The sequence below is a fragment of the Chionomys nivalis genome, chromosome 14 (assembly GCF_950005125.1).
Source record: "Chionomys nivalis chromosome 14, mChiNiv1.1, whole genome shotgun sequence".
Classification (NCBI taxonomy): domain Eukaryota; kingdom Metazoa; phylum Chordata; class Mammalia; order Rodentia; family Cricetidae; genus Chionomys; species Chionomys nivalis.
In genome coordinates this window covers 57,756,877-57,777,389 of record NC_080099.1, presented here as the reverse complement: position 1 = coordinate 57,777,389, position 20,513 = coordinate 57,756,877, and the positions used below count along the sequence as shown (strand labels likewise).

At 42.7% G+C, this 20,513-nt stretch overlaps 1 protein-coding gene across 14 annotated transcripts in view; it reads left to right on the top strand.

Annotated features, from left to right (window-relative positions):
• Dtna (dystrobrevin alpha) overlaps nucleotides 1–20,513 on the top strand; it is a 378,064-nt gene that overhangs the window by 342,861 nt on the left and 14,690 nt on the right. For 11 of the 14 annotated variants that reach the window (XM_057788655.1, XM_057788654.1, XM_057788650.1 and 8 more), the window contains 3 exons: nucleotides 3,227–3,340; nucleotides 7,789–7,885; nucleotides 18,551–18,710. In XM_057788655.1, coding sequence (XP_057644638.1) covers nucleotides 3,227–3,340; nucleotides 7,789–7,885; nucleotides 18,551–18,710 — 371 coding nt within the window. Of the gene's footprint in view, nucleotides 1–3,226; nucleotides 3,341–7,788; nucleotides 7,886–9,458; nucleotides 12,020–18,550; nucleotides 18,711–20,513 lie in introns of those variants that run through there. The other 3 variants (XM_057788658.1, XM_057788661.1, XM_057788660.1) reach the window with 3 other exon arrangements.

Here is a 20,513-nt window from a genome sequence, read left to right as displayed (position 1 = left end):
TAATAACATTCAACCCAGCTTCCAGGCGACAAAAGCAAGAAAACTAACATTTGCTTTGGATTATTAACAAACCGAGCAGGGGCGACGTGTGTATTTAGGAAAATGTGCACTGCTCTTCTTCCAGTTCAGCCCCAGCAACCCTGCAAGCTGGGCGCATTTGTCATATAAATTTATATTAAAAAATAATGGATCCTGTCACCCTCTTTTCCCCACTGTGATCTACTTTACAGCATCACTGTGGTGCAGGTTTAGAGGGTAAATGTATAGAGGTGAGGAATTAGTTGGACATGTCAAGATCGTGGAAATTTGCCCATGAATGACCAAAGAATTACAGGAAAAATTACAAATAATCATTGAGAACATTGCCAGAGTAAATCCAAAGGACTCAGATTAAGGGTAAAATAAAAGTACCAATATCTAAGACTGTTCATAAGGCACAGCCAAACAGAAATTTATGCTGTAGTGACAAAGAGTGGCCGTCAGACATGTGATAAGATATCTACATGTTTCTGATGGAGGAACGGCAAATTAAACAAGCAGAGTGTGTTTTCAAAGGGCTGAGCAGATACGGGGAAAAGTCCAATGGTGAATGGAGGACGCCAGAAACGGCGTTAAAACAACCAGTGCAGAAGATGACTAGAGAAAGAATAACTCTTAGTGGAATTGTTTCCAGAGATTCCAGCTGAGGGGTACCGCTCTCCTGTCCTGTCTGCTTTCCATTACGGACTCCAGATCTTCCAGTAATGATCTTAAGACAGCTAGACTCCCTAATGGACCACTTTTCTGTTACTCTCTCGCTTCTTCTTATTATTTGTCTGATACAAAGGGAGTGGAAAAGAGGAAAGGAACAGAAACATCAGGGCCAAGACCCCTGTCTGTGCAGCATCAGGAGGACAGGTCAAACCTGGCCTGAGATCCACACCCTTCAGACTCCCTCCTGTGCCCTTTATAGATGGGGGACGAAGCGTTCACACCCCCACTAGCCCATAAGCATTTTATCTAGGCTGCTCCACTCTCCTGCCTTTTCTCCTCTCCAGAGCACTTCTGTTTGTGGCCCGACCCTCTGCTTCCCCATTTAACCAGCCTTCTTCTGGGTCTGGTCCTGGTTCCACAGTCAGCAGCAAGTGCTATAAATGTTTGGACAGCCCTGGCTGGGCCTTGACACCATCTCACTGCCTGTCTCTGGGGGTTTTTTATTGTGCACCTCTAAGCACATACTTATAGGAGAGAGAGAGAGAGAGAGAGAGAGAGAGAGAGAGAGGGAGGGAGGGAGGGAGAGGGGAGGTGGGGGAGGAAATTAGAGGAGGGGAGGGCAGGGGAGGGGGTGGGGAGAGGAGGGGGAGGAAAGGAGAAGGGTGAGGAGAGGAGGGTGAGGAGAGGAGAGGGGAGGGAAGGGAAGGAGAGCTTCATCCTGCCCTCAGGCATGCATCATTCCTGGAATTCCCTGTCCCATCCCTAAGGACCAGCTCATCCATCCTAAACTCACCCCTTTTAACACCCACTAGGTCCCTCGCCTGCAGTGTGGAGTGGAATGTGGAAAATTCACTCATTTTCAGGCTCAGCTCTCTAACACCCTAGGAGCCCTGAGTAGAAGGAGAAAAAGCTAAGAGCACATGCGCCTGCCCTTTCACTAACCACGGTGGCTCCCTCTTCTCCTTCATAGGGAAGATGAGTTTCCATCAAAGATTCCTTACTAGACCTGGATGGAGGTGGGTGGTCCTTGGACTTCCCACAGGGCAGGGAACCCTGATTGCTCTTAGGGCTGACGAGGGAGGGGGAGTTGACCGGGGGAGGGGGAGGGAAATGGGAGGCGATGGCGAAGAGAAGGCAGAAATCTATAATAAGAAAGAAAGAAAGAAAGAAAGAAAGAAAGAAAGAAAGAAAGAAAGAAAGAAAGAAAGAAAGAAAGAAAGAAAGAAAGAAAGATTTCTACCTCGGAGTTTCAGGGAGAAAACAAAGGAGGGTCAGGGTCCAAACTTTTCGCCATTGCCAGGAAAGGTGGGCTAGACTCCTGATTCTCAAATAACTGTGCAAAACTGCAACCACCTGCTGTGTTACAGAACAGTCCGGCTTGACCTATCCTGTCTATATTTTAGTACCCCTTACCTGACTTAGAGAATCTGAGACTCCCAACAGGAAAAAAAAATGCTTACTAGCCTAATTTAATCATTATCCATTGTATGCATGTGTCATGTTATTATGTTACTCCATAAAAAATGGACAGTTTTGTATCAATTTAAAATTGTGAAGTGCAGAAAGCCATCCTGCCCCCCAATTTGCTCAGCAATTCTGTTCTCCTTTCTCGGTGTTTTTACTGTCTTACTGGCCCTTGGGCCTTTTGTTAAGTAGAAACTTGACACTTCCGTATCCAAGAGTATATAACTCATAATTCTACTTAATGGCTTCAAATCTACTTACACAGAATTTGCTGTGCACAGTTGCATGTCACTAATGGCCAGCCTAATGCTCACCCAAGTGCAGGGCATTCTAGCATCAATAATGCACTGACAGATCTCACTGCCTGACCGAGGTTCCACCAATAGCACTCTGTGTCACAGGATCAATTACGATGAATCCTTCTAAGAACCTTTCCCTGTAAGGCTGCCTTCTTTGAGATTTATTGTTAAAGCTGAAGATGGAAAGTAAAAAAATATGACTTTGGGATTTCTCTAATAATTTCAGCAAGAATTTTTTTCACTCGGTAAAAGAATAAAGATATTTATTTTTGTCAAATGAGCATCATTTATGCTTTCTTCTCTCTCACACACCTCTCATTTGATGTTCATGGTATTTTGTGGTATCAGAGTATGATCATAAATAATAAGAGATAACAAACATGACCCTCAGTAATGTTGAAACCACAGCAATGTATGACTTACCAGAGAGAGGACAGGTCCTAGGGATAACACCCGGCAGCACACTGCACAGCCCGAATGGTTCGGATGTGCTATCCAGACTACATGGGTGCAGGGCATCCCCAGACCAAGGAAGGTCAGCTCTGTTCTTAACCTCAGGACAACCCCACTTCCCTCTGTTCTGCCCCCTGCTGTGCTCACATGTTGGGGTCACAGGACAACGCCACTCCTCTCTGTTCTGTGGTTTGCTGTGCTCACATGTCAGGGTCACAGACAACCCCACTTCCTTCTCTTCTGCCCTGTACTGTGCTCCCATGTCGGGGTCCAGGGAAGCACTGACACTAGTTCTTCCCTTCCTCTTCTTTCCCAAGAGAAATCCTACAAGAGATCCAGAGACTTCGGCTAGAGCATGAGCAAGCTTCTCAGCCCACACCGGAAAAGGCACAACAGAATCCAACCTTGCTGGCAGAACTGCGACTCCTCAGGTAAAAGGAGGACCCACATTTCCCCAGGGAACACAATGTTAGGGAATGTGTCTTGTGGGTGGGTCTATATGCATGCATTCATATACATATGTATGTGTATGGGTGCATTTGTGGGGGTTTGAGGTTAGTTGTCGGGAATCTTTCCGTCACGCCCTGCCTTACATATGGCAGAAGTGTTCCTTGCTTGACCAGAGCTCGCTGCTGGGGCTGCTGTACCCAGCCATGGCCCAGCCCCAGGGTTGAGCTCCTTACCACCCATGGCCGCAGCTGGCACTGAACCATCATAGCTGCTAACTTTCCTTTCCAATAAATCACACTTGATCACTGAGATTTGGGCAATTTTGAGAGAACTATTTTTTTTTTTACTAGACACACAGAAACTGACAATGTGTTCCTTAGATCAAAAGCAAAATATCTTCACAGGAAAAAGAAATGTTCCACCTGGCTGTTTTTAGTCATTTGCTCTATCAGACTGTGTACACTAAAACCAAACATGTAAGCAGCTAAATAAACATTGCAGGTTTCTAAATTGGAAGATGTATATATAGCCCACAAAACAGAATCTGATTTTCTCTAAATCATGCCTTCAAAAGAGTCATGCTTTGTGGTCTGTAATCCTAGCCAACATAGATGCTGAGATAGGAGGACCATGTGTTCAAGACTAGCCTAGCTCATAATGGGACCTTGTCTAAATTTTTTTTAAGATGACACAATTCGCTCCCTGGTAGAACTCTTACACAGTACATGTGAGTACTGGGGTCTGAGCCCCAGCATCTCTTTTAAAATAGGGGCTGTGTTGGGTGTTCTTCAACGGATGGGGAAACCTCGTCTTGTCTAGTCTGTCACCCCTGGACATCTGAGTTGGGAGGGACTGTGAGAGGTCACGACTACTTTCTGGGGTGTCACGGCTTTCTCAGGCAGAAAGCTACAGTATTCTGTCTTGGATGAGGGCTGCAGTTGGTCCCACAACTGCTGTGCTACAAAATGCAGGTATTGTCGTAGGTTCCTCTCCTGAAACTGACGGTGCCATGCCTTGGCTATGAAAAGTATTCAGGGGTATTTATGAAACAATAACAGAGAAGCAAATTCCCTCAACGAAGACCATACTTAGCTTTCACAAGGAAGCTTTGGCTATGAAGAATTTCATGTTTTTATCCTTCGGTTTAAGTGTGAGTCTACTCCATACGCACCTATAACTCTGAGATGTATAGTTTCTGTAGTGAGTACAGGAGCAGAAACTCATCAAAATGAAGTCTCTTTTCTTCCTCCAAACAGAAGCTAAATTTACTAGGTTCCTCCTGCCCTTGTTATAAAGTCCTTCCTTGCCTTCCACCAGGGTTGCTTCTCAGCTCTTCAGACACAAGAACACCAGAGAAGCCCTATAGCCCACCTGGCTCAGGCTGCAGGCCCTGCCTTTCCCATGCCTATGACTACAGCAGACCTATCAAGGCTTTGCTTGAAAGGAGATTGACAAAACTTACAGATGCTGCTTCATGTAAAGTGGTTGCCTTATACATTGGAATAACTATATAATTCAATCAATAATTAATTATTTAATTAACAATTTATTTATTAACAGCATAATGACTTAACTAATGGAAACAGAAATTATTCCAGGATCTTTCAGATATCTCTCTTGTTTCCATTTTGACTCTTTTCCATTCTGACCAATATAAATTCCTACACGCTCTACACACTATGTCCTAGAAGAGATGGAAATGAATAAAAGAGAAAGACGGTGGCATTTCTTATCATCTTCATCAAATACATTTTAAAAACAAATGACTGATTGACAGTCGTGTGGAAATGGAATGGTCCTTGCTCTGCCAGGATCAGGGTAGCACTTGTGTCTGCCTGAAATATCACATATGTCTCTTCTCCTGGTCATCCTGTTTTCTACAAGAGCGATTTGGGAGAGGAATTTTCATAAGTAGTTTTGATGCTTGTCCTGTATCGCCTTTGTTTCTCAAAATGTTCTGTTTCACATGGGAGATAAACTATAAAGTTTGCAGGATGAGCCCGGGTCATTGAGATGTTTTTCCAGTTGATATTTCCCCATCCACCAGGGAGCCATCAGAACAGGCAAAGGTGGACACACCATGACCTCAGCTGAGCACAAAGTCTTACTTCCTAAGGAATCTAGAATCACCCGGAACTTCCTTGCCATTGGCACTTCTTGTCAACTGGTGCCCAGCTGGTTTATGGTCTGCTGCTATAGTCTGTATGTTTCTTTTTCTTGACAGAAGAACTATCCTCTCTAGAAGGCTATTTCTCTAGATATTTGTGCCACCTGCCATATACATCAGTTACCCCTTCTTGCTCAGTCTAAGCATTTCCAGAATTTGGAGATTGCACAGATACACCGACATCTAGTATAGCACCTGCACTATGGGACAGTTCGCAAGTCAGGCAAGGGGCTGAAGATTGAAGAACACAAGACATGTGGGTCATTCATGAAGAGCGAAAGCGGAATGGCATTTATTCAAGCTTAGAGAAAGCCTTATATACCTAATTGCTGCACAGTGGAAATCCCCCAGGCAGGTGGGAAATTGCCAGGTTCAAGACAGAGCAAACAACTTCCCTGTAGCTAACCACCAAGGTGGGCAGAGCAAGCACAGGAACAAACAAGATGTTTTGCCAGAAACTGCAAGCTATCCTCAATATGTACCCCAGGAGGAGGGGTAGATCTGTGGGCCCTATAACCTAGATTTATAGATAGATAGGTAGGTAGATAGATAGATAGATAGATAGATAGATAGATAGATAGATAGATGATAGATACATAGATACATAGATAGATACATAGATAGATACATAGATAGATACATAGATAGATAGATAGATAGATAGATAGATAGATAGATAGATAGATAGATAGATACATACATACATACATACATACATACATACATACATACATACATACATACCTGGGAATTCTGTACTTTAGTCTTTTGCTATTTCAGACTTTCCAGAGGCCTCTAAGACAGTGACCTCTTACAAAGCTGCTTTGGTCATAGTTCACAGGAATGAACAGCATCCATGGGAACCCTTTCTGTGTCTTTCCTACTCCATCCTTCCAGAATCTTTTCTTGAGAAAACAAGAAATTGGGGGACTTGCTTTAATGAATACTCAATTTTATTTTTATATTAAGATCACTCTGACTGTTCTGAATGATTATGCTTCCCTTTTTACTTAAGTCACAGGGAAACTGAAAGTCACATTAGCAGATCTGACATGGTGATAAACAGGTACTTCCCATGTGCTAAACACCTGATAATTAGTGTGTGCTGGCTCCATGTGTGCTGTGCCACTGAACACAATAGCAAACTTGGGAGAAAGGCTCCATTATTCTCCCTTCAGAAATGTGGAAGTTGAGATTTAATAAAGTGAAATGAATCTGGCAGGTATCATGGCCCGAGACCACTAAGGATATATGCATATACTTCCTAAGGAAAACATTCTCTTTTATAACCATGGTCCAATCCTCAAATTCAGAAAGTGGTGGAGGATATATGTTGTTATCTCCTACGTAATTCTTATTAAAATGTTATTGCTCTTAATCTATCTTCAAAGAAATTAGATTCTAACTCACAGACACTGGATTAAAAACAATCTCATGGAATTTCAGAATAAAAGGCATTTATTTAGAAATTCATGCAGTTAACAGAAGGAAATCAGAATCATTATTTAGTCTTCGTGTTGTTTGAGCACCTTGAATGTGGAGTCTGCAATATCCTTTGGTGATTGGGCTACTTTTCCTGCTGTCTCATTTTTCTTTTGAGGGTTGTTTTCATACCCCTTAATGTCCGCATAAATGATAGAGTGCAGATTGGTTTCCAGGCTGCTGACCGTTTCTGACAAGTTCTGTAAAGCAAGCACTAGCTTTACTCCTCCTTTTCAGTTACAGAACAAGGGTGTGGCAACATGTTATTTTGACTTCACTTTATGAAACCAAGCCCAAATCAAGTACTTCAGAACGGTTATAACCAGTAAAAGCCATGACTGGTTCATGCACATAAGCTAAAACAAACTTTAGTTTGCATCCCTGCATCAGATTTCCAAAGGTCTTAATGAATTTTATATAAATTGATAGTAATTGTTTTGGATTTTGAAGATCTGTACGGCTGGCCCTTTCCAGTGAATGTTAGATTTGTGTTTGGTTTCTGAAGCCAGCAGAACAGAACAACACCAACGAGATAGTAAACACAATGTAGGAAGGCCAAGAAGGGTCTCTATCCTGCTTACATGCCGTGTGACTTCTCTCAAATAGCAGGACCCCTCACATTACAATCACTTACCCATCTGGAAAGGTGCTTCCCTGGTAACACTATCAAAGACTGGATGGGCATGCCCATTTAGAGACAGTCAACTACATACCCACAAAACCAGGAAGCGAACTGGCTCAGCTTGAGTGATTTTCTGATGACGGTGACTTCTTCCTTAGACAACGCAAGGATGAGCTGGAACAGAGGATGTCTGCGCTGCAGGAGAGCCGGAGGGAGCTGATGGTCCAGCTGGAAGGGCTCATGAAGCTGCTCAAGGTAAAGCCTCTCACGTCAATGTCTCCAACCTACACTGCGCTGTTGAAAAATTGCTTGCAATGACCTTCCAGTTAAAATATGCAATTTCCTCCCAAAGTGTTGTGAGCTCAAATATGGAAACAGTAGCAGTTGATGAGTGGTGGTTCTCAATCCACCCACTTTCTAGAACTAGGCTGCTAAGGATCACAGGGTAAATTCTTTGCCTATTTTCAGTCTCTTTACGTCATTTAAAATTATAAAACTAGATTTGCTTATAATTGCCTTTGATCAGTTTTAGCAATTCTGACTAGCTTGAACACAGACTAATGTCTAATTCGTAAAATTAGGAAATATTTGCCGACAATAATAGCAAATATTTTCTTGCATTTCTGTGGCTCCAACGAGTCACGTGACTTCCACGGGTCTCAAATGCAAACTGTTAAGTGTGAAAGGCATTACATGCTAGAAGTCCTGTAGAGGGCAGCAGGCTGTTGCTTCCTTGGAAGTAGCAGTCTCCTTTAATAAGATCTCATTTCTCTTACCAGTTATGCTAAATGACTTTCCAAGTTAACAGCAGGTGAATAGACACGTGGCCACTTGGACCAATAGCACTGTCAGTGCTCCATGGTCATCTGGCCCAAGGGAAACAAGTGGGAACCAATATAAACAAGAACTGCCATGTGCCGAGGGCAGCACTCACTGTGAGACAGGAATTTCAGGCTGATTTTCAGTCCATGCATTTCTCACCTTCCCCCACACCAGTGTTTGTGGTTTCTCTGTGCCCTTTCTTTTTCTTTTAATTTCTCCTTCTGTCTCCTTGCTTATTCCCTTCTCACTTTCTTTTCTCCTTCTTTATTAAATTCTTTTTAAAGGCAATTTTGTGAGGCTTTTCTGTCCCAGACCCTGCACTTGCAGCTCTTCTTTCCTTTGGTTTCTTTGCTCCATTTTATAACTTAGCCAACAGTTTTGGCCGTGAGTCCCTTCTTTGATAATCCATTTGGGAAATGCTTTATCGTCACTCAACAAAATTTACTTCCAGTGTGCTGGACATATGCAGTGTAGAGCTGGGGATTTGATGGGTTGATATTGGTTCTGTCTACGCTAAGAGTGGATCATTAGTAACCTGTTTCTAGCCTATTATCTCATTTGATGCAACAGAACATCTCTTTTCTGCTTCCCTTTAAAAATAATTTCGGGTGAAAAGTGCTGGGGCTGTCTTGCCCTTCCCTGAATGGCAGGAAATTTTGACAAATCTCTCTGCTGGTGTTCCTATGCTTCTTCCACTGTAGTGATGAGATGGGAGTCTACTGGCCAGCAGCCATTGTGGGATCAATCCCACCCAACTGAACAGATTTTGTACCAAGACGTGCAAGTACTGGGATAGACAGACATATCAGATGCACGGAGGAAAGGGATGGGGGTCTGTTGTCTCAAATACCTAAATAGGCTTGGAACTAAAGGCACAGGGGTGGCAGAGCCAGGAGAGGTGATCAAGCCATGTTGACGCCTCCGGTCTCTTGCCTTCCTTCCCTGTGTACATGCCTTGGTTGGAACCTTGGGTAATCTAATTGTTATTGATTCGATCTTTCTGTAGGAAGAAGAATTGAAGCAGGGAGTAAGTTATGTCCCTGCTGCAGGTCTTAACTAACAGTGGAGGGCTGCCGTCCTGCTGGCGTTCTCATTGCTTTGGCCTCTAATGTGTGTTCGTGCTTCAGTTTGGAGAGAGAGAGAAAAAAAAATCATACTAATTTGCTTCCATTTCTACGTAGTGCTTGAATTGAGATTATAAAATTCGGCATTCTGTTATAACTGTCACTGGTTTCGGCAACAAATGAAGACCTCTTTCATGTTTAGAAGGGAGAATGATCTGTGATTTGTTGGGAAAGTTTTAGATTCCCCAAGGGTGTTAAGTTTCAAATCCATGCTAGGCTTTTTGAGGTTATTGACCAGACCCTTCTCTTAGTAGAAGGTCAGTCACTAGAGCTACACAAACGTTAGTGTTGTCTCACAGGCTACAGCCTACAAGAGCAAACCTCCACACTGTGAACATTCGGTTCAGCTTCCATTTCTCTGAAAGGGCGTAGAAACTCTTTTCATAAGAATCAGGTAACGAGTCCCTTTCCATCACACAACCATGACACCATGCCCTCTACCCTGTGCCCTGTGTTCAATTGTGTAAAACTGGGCTTCTAGCTGCCTGTCTTCCTCATGTTTCCCCCAGAGCCGTTTATTAACAAGATTCTATGAAGAATAGGTAACGTCCTTCCCTCCCATCCTTCCCAAGGACCTTTCTACTCTGTGGTTTCATAAGGTCATTCCACGCATTATTCTTTTTTCTGGAGATAGAGGCATCATGACTGTCTGAGCATGTCACCCCCTGAAACCCTGTGTGCCCTTGTGGTCAGGTCAGAAGCAAGCAGAAGAACAGCACACTGAGAGAAACTACACTAAACTAGAGTAAGAGAAACGCAGCTTGACTACCTGTGCATGTACCAAAGCATATGATGATATCCCAGTTACTCACGCTCTTTCAAGATTTCACATTTTATCCATGTTAATGAGAGCTTCAACCTGTCCAGTCTCAACGGATCTGTTAATTCTTCTGTATGCTCTATTCATTCTGTGTGTTTGTGTGTAACAAAGAATGTTTGCAAAACGCTGGAAACTTTCTAACTCTTCATTCCCAAGGTCTGTAAAGAAAGAAAAGAAAAGAACCATGTTAAACAAACCTGTAACTCAAACAATAAAGACAATGTGCGGCATTATTTTGTATATTATGAAAAAGTTACTTTATTGGGCTGATGCCAAGTTTTCACCAGGGATGACTCCCTTGTGTTAAAGATGCCCTGGATTTGTAGCCTGTGTCATGGTCCATCCCTGCATCCCTGGGGTGTGGCCACTGGACTTAGATCATGGCAGAGCAAATGCCTCGTCCTTGATATCTCTCTTTGCAAACAGGCTTTTCCCTGCATGTACATGAAACAGAAGATGCTGCTCTAGTCTAGCTTCCTCCTCCTAGAGAGGGCACTTGTCTTGCTTTAAAAACCATTTCTCCCAGTGCCCCTTCCCTCCATTTCCCAAGCAGTATGCTCTGAAAGGCTCTATGGACCAGAAAGTTGGAGGTTGCACAGAGTCAGGCTGTGGGAATGCCCCTTAGGGAGACCTTTGTCACCTCCCTCTCTCTGCCTTTCCTGTGGAGCTCCACTATGCCTCTGCACTTTGAAGGGTCACAGCGGTGGGGACTGCAGCATTGATAGACCTCATCTGTCAGTGGCACCCAAGTGTGGGTAACACACGGCTTCACTCGCATCTGCTTGGTTTCTGCTCAGGCTTCTCCTTAAGCTGACCTGAGGTCGGGGTCACTTACACCAGAGCAGAAAAGCAGCAGCTCCACGGAAAGGAAATAGAAGAATGGAAAGCTAAGGAAGAGAAAACGGGACTTTGTCCCCTAAGGGGACAGGCTGTTCTTCTGAACCATGAGCAACAAAACAAAAGAGGGAAATAGTAATCCAGGGTTTTATCAGCAGAGAAATACCACTTCTCCGAAGCTCAGAAAACCTACTGCATTAAATACTAAAGCAAGCCTTTGTTGAGAGCTTTATAGAAAGTATTGAGCAATACAATAGAAAAGTGATTGCAAGTGGTCATGGCTTATACTGAACTTTAGTCAAAACTAAAAACTTAGAGTCCCATAAAATCCAGCCCCACTGAGTTGGGTCTATAAAGAAAATCAACAAATCCCTTCCAAATCGAGTTCTCATGGAATAACATGATCTAAGGAGAGAATTTAGAGGTTTTAGATGGGCATCTACTTCTAAATTCTGTTTTATGAGTCTTTCCCCTTCGGGAACATTCTCTCTGTAAAAAAATCAAACTCTAAATCCCCCATACAACCAATCATGCTTGATTTAATGGCCTCTGCTTTATCATAAATCTGTGTGGTTCATTGTAGTGTTTTATTATGCTGGTGTTTATATTCCTTACATATACTGTTTCTTGTTATAGGTAATGCATGAAATTATCCCCCTTGAGGAGAAAACATGAATTTTAAAAAATAGTGCCTGTAATATAATATGATTATGGTATCACAGCAATAAATTGTGTTTTTTACAAAACTTGAATCAAAGTTATCCTACCCTCTTTCTTCCTTGTGTACCTTCAAGATTTATTGAAGGAGCTATAAAATGAGCACTCATAAAAAAAAAAATCTTAAGAGTGAAAACAGCTGCCTATAGTTGCAGTATCAATATGGTCTAGAAGTTTCTGGTATAATCCCAGTCCCAACTATTATGTGTTTATCTAAAACCAAGTATCTTAACTCAGTTTGCAAAACAAAGCCTCAGTCATTTTCTTAGAAAGATTCCAGCAATTCAGCCTGAATTATAGAGGCCCCTGATCGAGCTCACGGTGATAAAAAAAAAAAAAAAAAACGGGAAAGTAAGCTAACCTCGTGGCTATCTCAAGCGCTCTGATAGCACGCACCTCATAGGATTACTGTGGCTATCTTAAAAGACAGTGGGTGTGGAAACATTCTGTGCAAATGCTTTCTGAATATCAAATATAAAAACAAATATCTGTAGACATATGCGTACAGTCATATATAAACTTTTCAAATGTTCGAACACACACACCTGTTCACTTGTTTCTTTTCCTAACAGTTAACTAACAAAGTCTCAGTCTGTGGAAGAAATGTGAGCACGGCTTTCAGTTTGTTTAGATCTCTTGTAAGAAACACTTCAATAAGATTGTCTGGCTTCTGTTAACATCAGATATGTCCCTAGATGCACAAATTCCATAGTATTTGCTATCAGCATTTTCCTGAGTAAATTTTTAATAGACAGTAGTGTGGGTATCTGGGAGTGCCAACGCCCCGTGTGTTGCACAACATACTACAGATACGTCCTGGAGGAGTAACAGATACACTGCATAAAGACATAACTGCTGGAGAGTACTTAATACTCGGGAACCAAAATCAGGTTGTCTCTATTTTCAGGAATCTTTCTTTGGATTCCCAATAAGTGTTAACTTGAAAACTAATACATTTTAAACCTTGGAATCAAACTGGTCCCTCTTTGGTTGGGAGCAGAGTCTGACATCATTCAAAATTCCATGTCTTGGTCTCATTCAAATGTAACAGAAAATAGGAGCAGGCCACACACAGCCAACCTTCCAGCCTTGGTTTCACCTTCCGCTTTATCAGCCTTCCTCATTCTATCGGTGGACTTCCTACAGAGCTGATAAGTCCTCCACAGAAGGCTGAGGGAGGAAAGTTTACCTTGAGATGGTGTCTGCATATAGAAACTAGTATCTAGTATTCAAAAATATATGATGTACTTTATCAGACTATATACCACACACATATTGTATATACATGTACATATATATATAATCTTATTTTTAAAGTTATAGCTGATTGGTTCTAGAGAAGTGGGGGGAAACAATCTCTTTGTTCAAAACCCATGGACATCGACCCTCTCATTCAAGATACCATCTACGCTGAAGGCTCCCAAGTCTAGTTCCTCCCCTTAGCTTCCTCATATCTCTGCCTTTAACATGGAACCTCGTACCAGCTTCAGCACCAATGGTCTCTCTGCATGTCTCTTCTGCTCTTTGCAAGTCCCAAGTCCTGCTCAAACTTTTCTAAACCTCAGACACCCTTTTCTCTTCTCCATGCTGCTGCCTTTCCTGCCCAGATATCTTCTGCTTAAAAACCTGAGTCAAACAACGCCTCATGGCTGGCCATTCGGAATCCACCATGTCCTCAGTTGCCCATTACATTTGGTACACAGCAGACCTTTAAAAAGCCCAGTAATCATAGCGATGATGGTGGCAGTTGGTGACTTTGTGCTTCCTCATTTTCCCTGGTTGTAGGGTACTACTTGTCAGGGGCAGGCTGCAAGATGCAGGGCCAGGTAGCATCATCAGCCAGACGGTGAAGCCAGACAGTGCAGGGCACTCCGCACTTCTCCAGGGTCAGTTTGTTCAGCAGTTACACGTTTGTCCCTTTCCATGAAGTATCCTATATCTCTAGAGCTGAGTAGAAGCCAAAATACATCCTGTAAAAAAAAAATGAAAAATGTATGGATCTTACCAGGCTCTTTTAAAAATTGATGTGAAACAGGTGGATTGCAATCAGAAGATGCATGTAGAAATTAATTTTTCATTTAGCCTCTAGGAAGAGAGCTATTTTAAATTACCAACTGTGATATATGTTTTCCTTCATCCATAAATCAATTCTCCTTGGGAATGTTGGATCCATATATTGATCGGCATGGACCATTGTCTTTTAAGTTTTTCTACCATAAATCATGAAGTCATTTCTAGGGAAAAGTTTTCTCAGGGAATTTGCAGAAACTTATTCTAAAGTTCATGGTAGACAGCCATGCTGGATGACCAGGCTACAGAAAACCTGTGAAAATGAAACTCAGTGATCTGTCCCATTGCCCTTTAAGGGTGGCACAAAAAGAACACCAGAGAAGCCATTTTCTATAGTAGGTGCTAAATATCAAACTGGCCAGTGTCCTATCATAGAGAGATGAGGTCATGGTTACCAGGCAACCAGCATCCCACTCTGAGAACTCTGGGTAAAAGATGGACATGACTTGGGAGGTGCAAATTGCAGAAAAGATGGAGACAATCATTTTGTCAACCACAGAATCCCCCACCAAAACTATTTACACATCCAGACTGCTTGAAATTTCAGCAATTAGGTATTCACTTGGCTATGACTTGGGCATGATGTCTATTAGCCATTCATACGCTGGTGTAATTTAGATTCGGCTGGCGATTTTTCTCATAACAAATAACCACAGCCAGTTATTTTCCTCTAACACAGATCCACTGTTGGGGGTTTTGGAGACAGGAAACAGAAAAGCAAGGGGAAAGTTACTTCAGGAATGGGTACGAAGCAGGAAGATATGGGGATGGAAATGTTTCAGACATACAAACACCCAAGAGAGCTATAGAGGACAGTCTCTCACCTGGAGAGACGAAGCCAATGTACACACCTTTCTACAAATATCACCAGAAGGAAGAGTCATATGGGCACAGCCCTAGCACTGCCTATCAAATACTGCAGTGTGGCCATACCACCATAGCTGAGAGCACTGGGTGCAGCCATGTTGCAGAATTCTTCATGTTTTCAGGCTTTTGAAGAGTAACATGATGTACCTAAACCAATAGTCTCGCCTCTAATTGGAGTCAAATCCCCAGTGAAATGTGTGCCTGTTAGACCTGTTTACAGATAAGAAATTATACACCTGGCTGACAGCCCAAAGGCCCTCCAGCCACACTGGGCACCCACACCTCTCCACAACCCAACAAGGAAAACATGTTACCTGCCCTGCCATAGGCCCAGAACACTATGCTGATGTAATGGTGGAAGCTTCTCAGCCTTTAGTTGCTAAAATTTCCAAAATTAATGAGATCAATCTGGAAGCATGTGGGGCTGGTCACATCTTGAGAAGACCCTGGGGTGCTAGGGGAAAGCCCCAGACTTACAATCTAAGCTTACCTCTGCCTCTCGCTAACTTGGAGATCTTGTATATGTCAGTTATCTTCTGAGCCTCAGTGTTTACCTACTGGATGAGCATGGTAACACCTCATTGACTTGTAAGAGGGTTAAAGTGCTTTAGAGATTTCAAACTGCTATTCAAATACAGTATTATCCTTTTTTACTATATTAGAAACACAAAGCAGAACTGTGTGTGGTAAAGTGCTCTATACCTTGTGAAATGCATACAAAAAATGAAGTCTTTGTGTGTGTGAACTTTCTAACTAAAAAGTCTGGCTTCCTAGGGTCGAATTGGTGACCCATGCTAGACTGCCAAGGGAAGCCTATTTTCTAGCACCTCACTTCTCTTTCCACTTCCAGTCACAAATCCCCACTGTGACTGAAGTCTTTTGGTATTGAAGACAGATAAGAAAAGCTCAGAGGTGCTTCCTAAGCCCTACCTTGGACAGGGTGCCAGGAGGGCCGGCCAGTCCTAGACACCCCCAAGGCACCTGAGCAACATCTGTTTCTATGATGAACACTCCACAGTCATGGTTCTTAAAGAGTTCTGCAGCCCAGAGGACTCAGCCATGGGCCCAGCTACTGTCTCTACCTCCCCCAGGGCGATCGTTTCCACTCTCAGAGCCCTGAGATACCACAACTGCAGACCTAGAGGGATGATGCCCCCTTCCTGGGTCATGGGGAGAGATCACGGGCCGTAGATAAAACCATTTGGGCAGGACAATGCTCAGTTCCACAGAGGAGTTGCTCCTCATTGACATGGGAGCTCAAAGTGCAGGGTTATCTCAGATGCAGAAGGTGTCAGAGAAACGGCTGAGATGCTGTTTTCTGGGAAGCCCAGGCCCCTCTTTGAGCAGGCTGAGGAAAGCAGGCAAAAAGCATCACGACCTGAGTCCTCCTCCCCGTGCCTGGACAGACCATTGCAAACAGGTACTGTTACAAGTGTACGGAGAATCCCCAGCCCATGGGGCAGCACATGAGTTCTGGGCTGTGCTCTGCTTTGCCTTGTTTGTGTTTCTGGGTTCTCTTCGCTTTAGAGATTTGACAGTTATGTAATCCTGCTGAGCCCGGGAGAGCTAACAGCATGGCATTTTACAGCAATCGTGTGTGCGTGTGTGTGGTGGGGGTGGGATGTTTAACTGCAAGCAGCAGAGCCCAAAGCAAAATTCTAAACAGAATATTCCAGAGCAGGCTTTCATGCTGCCGGTCTAAGAGTGTGAACAGGCAGGCAATTGCTCTCTGGATTTTTCTGGAAAAAAGAGTTCCTACCGTGGCTGGCCAAAGTCAACAGCCTGGGAGGGAACCACTAAGAGTGCATGGTTGGCTACATGTGTACTCCAGGGTCTCCCTGCATGTTTTACACGCATGCTTGACTTTCTTTCTTTTCTACTAATTATTGAAACCAAGAGTCTGTTTCCGAGGACCTCATTGTAAAAACAAAGCTTTACAATTAAGGGTCTCATGCCAAAGATCTCATTGCAGAAATGAGTGTTCTAGTTGTTTCCTACTCTTATTTTTTTTCGCTTCTTTTTAAATCTTGCTATTATCACTCTTCTGCTAAACTACTGCTTTCTCAAATGTCTAAAGAAAAGGGTGTTTCCTCAGAGAGCAGTAACCAAAAATTAGAGACCACAACTCTTGCAAATCAAAACCTCAGTGAAACAGCGCCTCCTCCTAGGAAGAATGACTATTATAAAAAGGACAAAAGCTGACAAGTGTGGGCAAGGCTGTAGGGAGAAGAGAACACGGTTGGCAGGAATCTAAGTTAGTACAGCCACTATAGAAAATAGTAGGGTTAGAGCTGTCCTGTGTTTCAGCAATACCCCTGAGTGAATTACCAAAAGGAAATGAAGTCAATATAACAAAGAGATATCTACAGTCCCATGCTTAAGTCAAAAGTGACCATTAGATCATGAATGGATAAAGAAAATGTAGTGAGTGTGTGTCTATGTCTCTGTGTGTGTGTGTGTGTGTGTGTGTGTGTGTGTGTGTGTGTGTTGTAGTGGAATATGATTCAGCTCACAGAAATCCTGCCATTGCAACAACAGGGGTAGAACTGAAGATCATATGTTAGATATATGTTAAATAAAGTAAGTCAGGTACAAAAAGATAAACCTCACATAAGTTTACCCATATATGAAATATAAAAAGCAGATGCTAAGGAATGGAAAGTGGAACAGTGCTTATCAGAAGTTGGGGACAGTAGAGCAAAGGAAATGATGGGGAAACGTTGAAGGTTGGGTACCAAGACACAGTTAGGCAAGAGCCAGACTCTCTGGCTCTGTTCTGAATGGGAGGATGACTACAAGTAACAACCGTGTGCTGGTCATCTCAAAAGAGGCCATGAATTTGAGTAAGACAAGGATGGGAGAGTACATGGGAAGAATTGGAGAAAGGAAAAGGAGGGGTAAATAATATAATTATATTTCAAAAAATAAAAAATATATATTTTTAAAAAGCCAAAAGAAAGCATTTTGAATGTTTTCATCTTGAAAACATGATAGACACTTGGGAGGCAGATGCATTCCCTGGGGTTGAACATCGCATGACATGTACATATGCAAACTCACCAGTTAAAATCAATTAGTGAAGGAAAGAATAAAAGGCACCAATGTTTCTTTTTCTTCTTCCCCATTCAGATCACTCATTTGCAGAGTAATGTCACAATGTCAACTTTTATTGTAAAGCAGCGTACATCTCAATGCAATTATTTGAGACAATATGAAATATTTTAAGACATGTTCTGAGTTGTACCTAAAGACGAAGCCAAAGCAGGTTGGATATTAGGGAACTAAGATACCACATCTGTACCAGAGAGTCTCCTAGTCCATGGGGAAAACTTTCTCCTTTGTGTCTTTTATTCTATGTAGACATGCTTCTTAGAGAAATAAGCACACCTTGCAATCATCTGTTTAGTAACAGCTTCATAGCGAGGACAAAGGTATCATATTGTAGAACAATCAATACGAACACAAACTTCAGATTATGTATGATGGCTTGCTAGATTAATCTACACATGCAGCTAGGTTTAGGATAGTCTCCTTGGTTTCCTGAGATTTGCTCATATTCTGGAATGTTGTTCTCACTGTTGTTAACATGGGACCTGAGACTTTAGAGAAGGCATATGGGCTTTTCTTGTGAAAGCAAACTAATGATGTGTCTTGTTTCTGCAGACCCAGGGGGCAGGCTCCCCTCGCTCCTCCCCCAGCCACACCGTCAGCAGACCCATTCCCATGCCCATCCGGTCAGCATCTGCCTGCTCCACCCCAACGCACACCCCTCAGGACTCCCTCACTGGGGTAGGGGGAGATGTGCAAGAGGCCTTTGCACAAAGTAAGTAGTCTCTCCTTTCCTGTGTTCTGCTTGTGCCTGGCAAACACTTCGCTGAGACCCATTGAGCAGAAGGCCATCAAGAGTCATCACAGCCTCACGTGGACTCTCACAGGAGCGTCCAACCTTAGATCCATTGAGCAGAAGGCCATAAAGAGTCATCACACCCACACGTGGACTCTCACAAAAGCGTCCAACCTTTTGGCTTCTCAGGGCCACATTTGTCATCTCCAAAATTCATACTTGAAAAGCTATAGAGTCGAGTTACAATGGAGACCTCATAATGTTTCACTAAGTTTGTGGTTTGGGGCTGTGCTGTGTTCACAGCTATCCTGAGCCGCAGATTACGGGTGGGACATTTCTGCTAGGGTGTCCTATATCTTGGGTCAGAGCCTGGCCTATGCATCTGAGAAAGCCACTCTGCAACTCTTCCTTGCTTTCCCATTTCCCAAGATGTTCTCTTGCCCTGCCCCACTTTTAGTAAATCTCGGAGTCTCGGGGCACAAGAACTTCTTTACAACTTCAGTCCATCCTGATACTCTTATTTCATATCATCAGCAAAGTCAAGACAGAAATTAAACACTCCCAACTTTGAGCTGATGAAGGACAAGTCATCATTTTACAGATTTCACACTGAGACGCTCTAGAGGGTTGGATCCTGGCTTCTGTAATCAGGGATACAAGACTAAGGTTACCCTCAGTAGAAAAAGAAGAGCTGGCGACCAGCCTTCTCCACAGAGGACCCTTGTCTCCCTTTCTTCTCCCACTGATAGATAAATAATTTGACAAAAAAACAGCAGAAGAGATAAAGCATTTACTTTTGTCTCGAAGGTCAAGATAGGTCAGTCAAGGCAGGCATCAGGAGCTTGAAGCTACTGGTCTGGCCACAGCTAGGAAGCAGGCAGCGGAACACGCGTGTGCTGGTGTCACACCACTCTCTCCACTTCATACATCCTAGGATCCCCTTCCCAGGGAATTTCTCCAACTATTAAGATGGATCTTCCCAAATCATCTTTTAAAAAAATCAAGATAATTCCTCACAAACATTCTCAGAGGCTAAATTAATCTAGATAATCTTTCACAGGTGTGCCTAGTGATCCATTTCTGGGGTCATTCTAGATTTTATCTAATTGAAAAGTACTACTAACCAGCATAGGCACTCCAAACTAAGTGATTTTAGCCTTCCTCTTTCTATCATTTTACAAGTTTATAGCTATTAAGAAATCCCCTCCTGTAAGCCTTTCCAATCATGCCAATTTTACAGCTAGAAGCGATCACAGCTAATGCATGGGCTCTTCCCACCATATTTTTTATGTATAAATAGCTATGCACATGAGCATATACAACTCATAGACTCTTCTTCCTTCACACAAATTAGACCCTTTTCTAATTTAGAAATATATTATGAATATCCACCAAGTTGTCAATTGATGACATAAAAAAGGAAAACATTTGACTGGCTATTTTAAATCAAAGAAAAACAGAAATCAAAGACAGAAACTAAATAATAGATTCCAAGGAACCTATTGGTGTGTGTGTCAATCAAATTTCATAACTTCAGCTATGCATAAAATATGGAGGCTTGCCTCCCTAACAAAACAGATGACGGGAATTAGAAGACAAGAGAAGCATAAATTGCCAACAGAGGGAAGATGTGCAACCTCACTAATGACCGCAGAAATAGACATTTTAATCAGAATTATCATTTGCCTAGTAGTATTTTTATCAGCCGTGTCTAAGGACAGCAACCATGTGTGAAAACAAACCCTCTCATCCATTATGTAGGGGGATAAAATGTTAACACAT